This window comes from Terrapene carolina, unplaced genomic scaffold (assembly GCF_002925995.2).
Source record: "Terrapene carolina triunguis isolate 2854851 unplaced genomic scaffold, T_m_triunguis-2.0 Scaffold93, whole genome shotgun sequence".
NCBI classification, from domain to species: Eukaryota; Metazoa; Chordata; order Testudines; family Emydidae; genus Terrapene; species Terrapene triunguis.
The window spans coordinates 24,005,979-24,017,532 of NW_020664444.1; the positions used below are offsets into that span (position 1 = coordinate 24,005,979).

Below are 11,554 nucleotides of genomic sequence, written 5' to 3' on the forward strand. Positions count from 1 at the left end.
GTGAATGTGCACCATTGCAATATGTACCAGTCAGGACCCATGAATTAAAACTTGGTTAGCTCACTGTTTGTTTGATGTGTTGCTTATCTGGATAACTGAAATTTTCAAATTGTAGGCTTGTCAGCGGAGCATCAAAGGATATTAAATTGTATAATAAAATAGGATCAGATCTTCAGCTACAATGGAGCTATGCCAATTTACCTGAGCTGAGGATTTCAGCAATGAAGTTTTAGGAAGGAGTGGGTAAAGAAAACCATCTTTGGCCTTATTAATCTAAGCCTCAAACTTTATCCCTTTAATTATTGCCTGCAGCACCTTTAGTTTCTCAAGCTCTGAAACTGGGCTTCTCCTGCTTCAAAAAGTTCTCTGTACACAGACTCAGGGCTCGTCTTCACTATGGGGGTAAGTCGACCTAAGTTATGCTATTCCAGCTACGTGAAAAACATAGCTGGAGTCTACGTAGCTTAGGTCGACTTACCCTGGTGTCTTCACTGTGCTATGTCGATGGGAGATGCTCTCCGGTCGACTTCCCTTACCCTTCTCGGGGAGCTGGAGTACCAAGGTCAACCAGAGATTGCTCTGCTGTCGATTTAGCGGGGCTTCACTAGATCTGCTAAATCGACACCTGCTGCATCGATTGCAGCAGCGTGGATCTCCCCATAATGAAGACCAGCCCTCAGCCTGTAACAGTTGACCATCCTTAAAGAATGACCATCCTTAAAGAACATCTAAAGCAATGCAGGAAGCATGGGGAATAGCTTCACATTTTATAGTAGCAAAAGACTACAGACAATAACCTCAATCTGTTCCAGTGCTTCTGTGATGTTTGACTGACTTTACATTAGCTTCATGTGGCTTTTCTATAATGCCTAATTTTGGCATTCATCATTCCCTAGGTCCTAATTACATCTGCAATTCTAGACAATGTCAGGATCACACACTGATTAGTCTTTGTATCCCTGGAAATGACTGGCCTGACTCTCACCTAGACACCTGCTTTTTTTTAATGGTACCCAAAACTTACCTTTGATTTTACCTCTGAAAATCAGGTGCTAAATATTTATTGAGTGTTGGAGTCCACCATGCACTTAAGTAAGTTGCTTGTATTTTGTTTCTAATCTATTTTTTATAAAGAAACTTAAACTGTAAAGCCTGTCAATGAGATCTTATTTGGCAGCAAGATGATAGATTGCTACATATATGAAAGTAGGGTTATGTTGTGTTGGTTTATATAGAGCAGCTTTTTCTTAAGGCAAAATGGTCTGGAATCTGCACTGCAGGGTTTTTTTTCTTCATTGTGGACCCCTGCTTCTTATTCTGCATTCAAATCCCTGTGTGGCATGCCCATTGGCATCAGGAATTTTTTGAGTGTATTAAATGGAGAGATGAAGTGTGGATCCCAAAGCCAGATTTGGCCCACAGTTTTATGTGTGTAAACAGGCACAACTCCATTAACATAAGTGAAGGTCCCATTTTAAACCATAGGTGAATTAGTTCCAAGAAATTCATCAAAGAGCAAATTCACTACTTGCGTAAACCAGTATAACTTCATCAAAGCCAGTGAAGTTCTGCCAGTTTATACTGGGCAGATTTGTTTTCTTGTGTTCCCTTTCATCCTCTTCCCCCAAAAATTGAATTAGAAAATAATTACACAAACATTTCTGAGGATGTTTTATATTTCACAGGCATCAAACTGGACCAACTTTCTGGATTTGGCAATATTTTATTGAATTTTTATCAATCTTTGTAGAATAGGTTGTTCACTGACAGAATATCCAAGATTTTGAAAGTATTTTGATAAAATTTCTATTAAATATTAATGATAAATGTTACAGAAAATTTCACATGTGGATTTTTTTTGCAAAAACTTCCATTTTTTCCATGTAATTTTTGACAGATTTTAATGTTAAATACATTGACCAATTCTCTCCTCTCACTATCAATAAAATGTGAAGAAATATAACAGCTTTGTGTAATGTACTTAATATTAGATTGTGAAAGTAGGGAGACAGTGATGTCTAGTGGTTATAGCAGGAGTATGGGAATTAAGACTCCTGTGATTTCTGGGGCCTACATTAACTCCCAGTGATTTTAGGCCAGTCACTTAATTTTTCTGTGCTTCAGTTTATCCATATGCTGTTTCTGTGTCGACATATACTCAAAAAGTCTCACCCATTTTCTTCCACTTTTTCAACCTTCAGAGAAAACATGGCAATTTTCAGGCTGATTTTTTTTGTAGCCAAAATTATTGAGGGTCGTAAAAGATGGCTTATTATGGCTGAAATCTTACCAGAGTCAACAATTGTCTCTTATCTAGGCTTCCCTGGTTTTGTTTTCTTGAAGCATACGGCAATTTTATTGTAAATCCTGGCACGTTCTATAGAGAGTGCTACTGTAGAAAGGCTATGAATGTTGCCTGTTGAGAGCTGTCATAACGCTCATGCTTGAACACAGCTGTCTACAACTCATGTACTAAATATAATTGTTTGGAACTGAAATGTTTGGCATAATTGCATTACTCTAAATTGCCTCCTGGGGCCTGTTGGTGATATGATTTTGGAGCTTTTGTCCCCAAGGAATCATTTATTTTTTCTTCAAAGACTTCTGGCTTCAGTTCAACAAACAGCTACTTGTTGCATAATAGTTGAGTCCAATTCACAACAAATATACAGTATGAGTCCAAAACACTGGGTGTATACAGCTAACTGCTGTACAGACAGCAGCTGTTTCCCAGTACTTCTCAGGCTCTTCAGTTTTCACACACATCCAAAAAATTCTGTACTATATGTGCCCAAAATACTCACAAGCAAGAATCTATCTGCTTTATGTATCTAGGTTTTTATATAGGGGCCCGTCAGTGTTGTACTGTGAGTGTCAGTGTGACCAATTTAGTCCTTTTTCTCAACACATTTAATTTAAAAAAGCACTGTATTTATACCTATTTAATATTTATAAGCATTATTCTGGGGTAGGAGAGGAGGATTTGAGTGTACAGTGTTAATTAATATGAGTAAATGCTTTGAAATTCTGTAATACCTTTTACCTGAACACTTCGAAGCACTTTATTGACAATAACCCTCATAATTATCTATGCGAGGCAGGTAAGCATTATTGGAGGGGGAGCTGGTAATGACTCTACATATAAGTTGGCTAACACTTTTCATTAGAAGAGATTCTTTTTTAAAAGCTGTAAAACCTCAGCTGCTTTCAGAAAGTCTTTGAAATTTGTGAAGGAGAAAGCCCTTTGACTCAAAGTCTTTTCTTTATTCCATGAAATTCCATTCAGCTAAGTTATAAACTGTTAAAAAAATCAACATATTTCCTGTTGGTTGCATTCCTGAGGGCAATTTTGGCAGCATGCCAAAATAACTGAACATGAACAGTCTAAACAGCCGGGGCCCACGCTGCCCCAAAAACAGCAGCCCTGGGAACACCTGGGAGCTGCCCAAGAAGCTAGAATAGAAGTGAGGAGTACAAGGTTGGTCTCTTCTACCCCACTCTGAGCACTGGGACACGATCTCAGCCTCCAATTCTGGCAGGAGCTCCTCCAAATGAAGAGACAGAACCAGACTGGGGCAGGCTTTGCTGGCCATCCCCAGAATCCAGAACATGGTGCCAGTAGCCCATGAACACTCTGAGACAACAGCCTTCCTCTTGTTGCCAACTATGCTGCAGTGCTGAAGGTTCAGGCTTCAAATCTTGATGATGCATGATGGAGGGGAAGGGGACTGTTAGAGCTCTTTATCACTGGTTTGTAACCTGGTCCATGGACCCTGGGGTCTGTAGACTATGTTTAAGATTTCCAAAGGGGTCCACACCTCCATTCTAAAACGTTAAGGGGTCCAGAAATGAGAACAGAATTTGGTTTTACACTTTTCCTTTTAAAAATCTATGAAGTTACATACCAAAAACCGGAGGTAAAAGAACTTTTAGATTACAAAGTCAAGCAGCCATAAGTGAAGAAATGTCACATTTTTGGTTGCCTGTGCATCCTTAATTCTGCTCCTTTGTGTATATAGTTACATTATCACATACTAGAGACAGAAGGTGGGTGAGGTAATATCTTTTATTGGAGCAACTTCTGCTGGTGAAAGAGACACGTTTTCTAGCTACACAGAGCTCTTCTTCAGGTCTGGGTCTGATCACATCCTGTCTTTTCCACAAGACTCCTGCTTCATTCGGTGTACAGGTTGGAGACACGAGGGGGCAGAATTAATATTGCACAGGTCACCATAAATCTGGCACTTCCTGACTTTTGAGTGCTTGTATTTGCAATCTAAGTAATTTCTTTTATTTTATTTTTTTTTAATGTAACTATACCCATTTGACAGTTGGGGAAAGTGAGACACAATTTGATTTTCCCAAGGTCACCCACTAAGTCAATAGCAGAGTTAGGGTTTGGGACCCTGAAGTCTTGACTACCAAACATTCTCTAACCATTATATATACTTTCATGTTCTTTCTTAGATTCAGATTCTCTTGACTGGCCTCTTCTTCCATGTGTGTGCAAACTCTTGCTCTATCTGTGAAATGATCCCTTTTCCCCCACTACCTCTAACTCTATCCTGACTGCACTCCTTATAGGCTATCCCTGGAGGGTGCTACTTCCCTTCCTTTATCTACTTAAAAAAACCAAAGAGGAGTCCTTGTGGCACCTTAGAGACTGACAAATTTATTTGGGCATAAGCTTTCGTGGGCTAGAACCCACTTCATCAGATGAGGTTTTCTTTGCTGCATAACTGAAAGACAATGTGGTTAAGTCATGTGGATTCTGTTATTTTTTTTTTTAAGGAGATGGATCAAAAGACTTAAAATTGTCTGTAGCATCTTCTTCTATTTCTACAGTGCTATGGACATAGAAGTAATGAGGATGTGTGTGTGTGTGTGTGTGTGTGTGTGTGTATATATAAAATATTTGAGGCTGTATTATTTCTGTTGTCTCACAAGGGGCTTAATTTCCACCTTCATTCTTTGGTGCACTTTATTTTTGGAAAGAAAGAGAAAGATAAGGAAGTGTCAAGAAAAAGCAGCTTAGTCAGATTTTCAGACTCATTAAATGTTTTAAATAAAGCTCATTGGTCATTTTACTTCTATTCTAAATTATTTACTGGCATATCCATTGTCCTTTAAGGACAATGGAGGTATGGATTGCTCATTTTGAATCCCAAAAGTAACACGTGTTGGCCTTTGACATTATTACAATTGTTTACAAGTTTGGCTAATCATGTTCTTTGTATATTTTTAACTGTGTTCCTTAAAATAGAAGTGCAAAACTGTGTCCTATTTTGCCCCCACTAAAAATAGATGGCTTTTTTGTTAATATCGGAATACACAGCACAGCAACTTATCATATGGATTCTTTAATATCATTAATGACATTCAACAGGGTCCTGACGTCCAGGGTGAAAGAAGCCAGACAATTGTTGTCCCTAATGATTTGGTTTGTAAAATGCTGTCTTTTATTTCAGGAAGTTGGATGCTTTCATCTATGATGCAGCAGTGCTGAATTACAAGGCTGGAAGAGATGAGGGCTGCAAACTTGTAACAATAGGCAGCGGATACATCTTTGCCACTACGGGCTATGGAATAGCTCTCCAGAAAGGGTCACCTTGGAAGAGACAGATTGACCTAGCACTCCTTCAGTTTGTTGGTGATGGTAGGGCCAAACATTTCTTCATTTCTATTTTGTGTGCACAGATAATTATTTTACTTGGTTGCTATGAGTCATTTTGTTCAAGAAAGAATTTTTTTTAAAGTTCTTTCTAAGTGTTGAGTCGGGTAGTTTACACCCCAACCTAACCCAGCGATTCCCTTCAACTCACTCCACTCACCTCATTTTCCAAGACCATTGGACCATATTTTCATGAAAAGGCTACTTCCACATATCACACCTCACACAAATATACCAAATCCACTGATTTTGATGCTTTGCACCTTATGAATCAATTATATCTATGCAAAGTGGATGTAAATCAGAAGGGTTCAATTTAAACTTACTCTATATTTGGGGTCAAATGACTACACATAGTGCAAGGCACTGGAGAATCCGATCCCAAGATGATTGTCTTAAGAGGGCAGCCAGTTCTGTTTCCTTCCTGATCAACAACAGAAGAGGAGTAGCCCCTCCCGATGAGATGCCTCCTTTCCAATACACTTTTCTCTCCTCCTCCATGCTCTTAATGACTGCTCCTTAAGGGACAAGAGTGGATCACTCTCCTCTTCAGGTTGTGACGCTTATGGGGCTATCAGAATCTCTTCACCAGAGTGAAAAGTTTAACCCTTCCACTGTCTGTGTGCACGATATACAATATCTCAAATGTACAAGTGTTATGAAAATTCCTGCACTCCGGGGGCCATTATCAGTCATTCATCCAGTCAGCGTATAGGAATGCTATGTGGTTATGTTGAATTCACTGTTCAATCACTTATTCCCTTATTCTTATTCAGTCACAGATTTCCTGCCCCCATCCACATTCGAGGGAATGGCATAACTGAGAAACAAATATAGATTTATGGGTCACTAACTGAGAGTCTCTGATAGGTAAAACAAATACTTTTCAGTATAACAATGTAATTGGAATAGAACAGTGTCACAGGACAGTGGCCCCACTTCATAAATATCAAGGCTTTAATTTTCAAATGAGGGGACGTTGGAAGTGTGAATGGTCCAGTAGATTGATTGAATTTCTGTTATATGAAATGGCTGAAATAGATGTAATCATCTTGTTTCATTAACTTTGTCTGCAGTAGAGCGACAGTTGCTCATGGCACCATTACTGATCTGTTGGATTCAGAGTGGCCTACAATAGAAACATTATTTACTTCTTCCAGCCAGTGAGCAAATAAGCCTTAAAACCCAGTATAAAACAAAATGGCATACTCTATTTTTATGAATTACCTAGACTTGAACTGTTTACAATATGTTTATTTACATTTTTTTTCTTTATTCAGTGTGCAATGGCCAACTGTTCTAAGCTTGCTTAGATGTTGTAGTATTATTCCCATTTTATAGATGGGGAAAATGAGGCAGAGTGGTTACATTATTTACGCAAGGCCACAAAGGCAATCATTGTCAGAATCAGGATAAGAATACAGGGTTCCTGTGTCTCACAATCTGGGGTTAATACTATTGGACACTGCCTTGGTCCAATGCAAAGTCATTCTCTGAAAATGTCCCTTTGTAGCCTAAAATCGAACTCTGAGTTCTTTTACCTTTTTTATTGTCATCCTCCTATGTAAGAGAATAATTTGTTTTGCTAACAATTCAGTTTCTCTATTGAAAATTAGTAACTAAGATTATGTGCATTTTTGGAAAAATAAAGAAAAAGCTAACAAAGATGTTGAAAATATCTAGGCAAAACTCCTTTCTCCAAACACTGAAAATGCTATTGCATCTATATTTACCACTCTGTCTACAATTGTTTTAAAAGGAGGATTTTCTCAAATCTAAAATAGGAGTGTGATGAGAGACAGTTAGTCTGTGTGTGCATGTATGTTGGGGCGGGGAAGCTAGAGTTAAAGGAATTGTCTTGTCTAATCATTTACCACAGTTAGCCAGCTTATTGTGTCATGACAGGCACTACATATGCTGATGTGGATGGGGTAAAATAAGTAGGATTTTCTTGTAGCTGCTTTTTTTTTTTTTTTTTTTTGACCTGTGGATCAGTTTAGATTGTGAATACTCATGTCCAGAAACTTGGTTTTTATTGGTTTAAAATAAAAGAAACAGTTAAAATAAGCTTTAAAACTTTTTAGAAATTTCTTGAATATGATTAATTTACGACATTTCAACATGAAATAGACCATGGTATAAATAGTACTTGGCTGAATGCACGTCAATGATGCAATACTGGCTGTCTCTAGTAGTACACGTTGTTTGCCCATTCAGTGCTTAGAAACTAAGCACAAGTTTCATAAGTAAACCATGGAGAATATGAACATATTTGCAATATTGCTTTATTGTTTTGTAGTTTAAGAGGATTTCTGGGCCACTCAGGGTTTCTGAAATGTGCATTTTCTGTTCTGAAGAACCCGGTTAAATTTGTAAAAATTCTTAAAGAATTGTTTGGTCACAACTTAAGAAGTATGGTGGTTAGCAACACAGAGTTACAAGGAAGGAGGTCCAGCAATACCCACTTCCTGCAATAGGAGGACATAATTTGCATGATGTACACCACTCTATCCTAACGTATGTTACCTGCCCAGGGCTCTAGAAGAAGTTGAATTATCCATTCTACCAAAGATCATTTCCGCTATACCCTGCGGGACTATTTCTTCCTGTCTCCAAGTTTGGAGATGAGAAAATATAGAATTTTAAGAAAAGGAAAATTGACAATTAATATTAAGAATAACTCCATGAGTGAAATCTGTGGTATTGAATTGTGGCACATTGAAAATAAAATGGAAAAAAGCACTAGAAAATGTAATGTAGGGAATAAGTCAACTGCGCTAGCAATGAGATGGGCTAAATGACATGATAGATGTACTCCCGCTCTAATTTCATAGAATCATAGAATATCAGGGTTGGAAGTGACCTCAGGAGGTCATTTAGTTCAACCCCCTGCTCAAAGCAGGACCAATCCCCAACTAAATCATCCCAGCCAGGGCTTTGTCAAGCCGGGCCTTAAAAACCTCCAAAGAAGGAGACTCCAGCACCTCCCTAGGTAACCCATTCCAGTGCTTCACCACCCTCCTAGTGAATTTTTTCCCCCTAATGTCCAACCTAAACCTCCCCCATTGCAACTTGAGACCATTACTCCTTATTTCAGTGGTTCTATCCATAATCTCTTTAGGTGAGACTTTGTATAACTCAGTTTTGAGCAATCAGAAAGGATGGACGCAGAGTCCAGAGAGGCAGATCATTCTGATACTTCACTGAACATCTTTGCTAAGTTGTCAAGTGAAACCAAAAAGTAAATGTTCGTGGTGGTCTTAAGATAATCTTCAGAGGACACTTTCATCAGGCTTGGAATCAGGTTCTTTGGGTAAATACCCAAACTATTGATTCATAAATACTTCACTCACTCGTGTAGGATTGTCTCTTTAAAATGAGGCTTATGAAAGAGGTACTGCCAGATAATTATTCACTATCAACAAGAGAATGTTTATCTGTTGTTATTGAGGAACATCAGTGAATAATTATAAATCTAATGAGTGTGAGAAGCATAAGAAAAAATTCTTAATGAATTGTACATGCATAACCTTTTGATCTGAATACTTTGTTAATAAGAAAACATTTTGGATAGTTATAGCCAGATATTTGCATGGGAGCAAGTCGCTGTATCATTTATGTGCATATATAAACATAACTAGCATACATACTACGTGATTTTGTGTGCTTCTCTGATTTAGCCTTAACAATTAGATGGATTCCTGCAGTGTATTTTGTGTATGTAATTTTTAAAGCCCAAAGGTGGCTTTAATTTTCTGTCATGATCCCCAATTTTGATTGCATTCAAACTAATGTGGCACTATACTTGGGCACTATCCTCACCTTGCTTTGTCAACACTGAACATGAAAGTCTAGCATGAATGTGGGGTTTACACTGCAGCTTTTTTCAATGCCTTTCAACATGCACAGATTTTCTCTGTGACCATCTGAATTATTTTGAGTCCCCCTTTTGTTAATAGAAACAGAAAAAGAGCTGATGCTCCCTGGTTACTAGGGCAGGTACAAGAAGGATGTGAATTTGTGCTTACGGGTGGCCTGGACTGGATAAGCTGTATTAAACTACATGGGCAGCACCCTGATTGTAGGAAGGGTTCCACTGCAAAGACAAGTCATGCTGCCAAGAATCACCTACTCTGGGAGCTCATCTCTGAATTATGGGTGGTAAGAAGGAAGTAAGATACTAGAGGACCAATTCCCTGTCCTAATAAGGAATTGGTGAAGGCAGCTGGGTGACTGGACAGAGTTGGCAAGGCCAAGAGAAAAGATAAAAGATGAGAATACCTACTTTGTTGTGGAGTCCCAAATATTTCATCATGTAGGTTGCCCATATATCTATGGCTAGCCCTGTTTCTAGAAATAGAAGATGAATATTCATTTGTTAGGAACCACATCAGTTGCTATGCACCATTGGACCTTTTCTTAATATACTTAGGTTGGTATTTGTGTTTTCCCATTTGTTAGACACAATGAATTAAGCATGCTTAACAATAGCAGATGTCCATTTTTTGTCTCAGTAGCCTCATTATCTATGCACAGACTCCAGCCTGGTAATTAACACTTGCAGTTTTATTTAAAATAATTGACTATTTCAAGATACTTCCCTAAAATGCAGTGCAGTTTGGTGCACAAAAGGGGCTCATTTTATTCACTAGAGGGCACGCTTACATTTATCTGCTACCCAGAAATAAAATCTCCCTTAACCCTGGTAGCGCTAAGTTTGTAAGCAATGGAAGATTTGGTATGCCTTTCTACGCTGCTGTTTGCTATCAACCAGCTCCATCACTGGTAGGATTCTATTCCCCTAATAGCAGGGATCTGATTACACAACATCCACTTTGATTTCCCTTACAAAATAGTTAACTTTACAGAGCTCAGTAAGGCAGTCTAACCAACCTATAAGTCAGCCCACTACCTTAGCAACAGTCAAGGAGAGCTGGACAAATAGCTGGTTTTTTTCCATTCACTGGCAGTTCTGAAATAAACAAAAAAACAAATCAGTTTGGGTTGAACTGAACCTGCAATTTCCCAGGATTGTTGACGAATCAAAAAAGACAGAAAAAAATTCATTTGGGATCAAACTAAACTTTTTGTATTGACCCAGATGAAAAGTTTTTTTGACTTTGGGAATGTTTAACAAAAAGAAAGGAAATTCATAGATTCTAGGACTGGAAGGGACCTCGAGAGGTCATCGAGTCCAGTCGCCTGGCCGCATGGCAGGACCAAATACTATCTAGACCATCCCTGATAGACATTTATCTAACCTACTCTTAAATATCTCCAGAGATGGAGATCCCACAACCTTCCTAGGCAATTTATTCCAGTGTTTAACCACCCTGACAGTTAGGAACTTTTTCCTAATGTCCAACTTAGACCTCCCTTGCTGCAGTTTAAGCCCATTGCTTCTTGTTCTATCCTTAGAGGCTAAGGTGAACAAGTTTTCTCCCTCCTCCTTATGACACCCTTTTAGATACCTGAAAACTGCTATCATGTCCCCTCTCAGTCTTCTCTTTTCCAAACTAAACAAACCCAATTCTTTCAGCCTTCCTTCATAGGTCATGTTCTCAAGACCTTTAATCATTCTTGTTGCTCTTCTCTGGACCCTCTCCAATTTCTCCACATCTTTCTTGAAATGCGGTGCCCAGAACTGGACACAATACTCCAGTTGAGGCCTAACCAGAGCAGAGTAGAGTGGAAGAATGACTTCTCGTGTCTTGCTCACAACACACCTGTTAATACATCCCAGAATCATGTTTGCGTTTTTTGCAACAGCATCACACTGTTGACTCCTATTTAGCTTGTGGTCCACTATAACCCCTAGATCCCTTTCTGCTGTACACCTTCCTAGACAGTCTCTTCCCATTCTGTATGTGTGAAACTGATTTT

The 11,554-nt window shown here is 38.7% G+C and overlaps 1 protein-coding gene across 1 annotated transcript in view; it reads left to right on the forward strand.

The window, feature by feature from the left end:
• Nucleotides 1-11,554, forward strand: part of GRIN2A (glutamate ionotropic receptor NMDA type subunit 2A) — a 309,606-nt gene that overhangs the window by 274,499 nt on the left and 23,553 nt on the right. Inside the window, exon 11 of the mRNA XM_024194032.2 lies at nt 5,469-5,656. Coding sequence (XP_024049800.1) covers nt 5,469-5,656 — 188 coding nt within the window. The remainder of the gene's footprint in view (nt 1-5,468; nt 5,657-11,554) is intronic.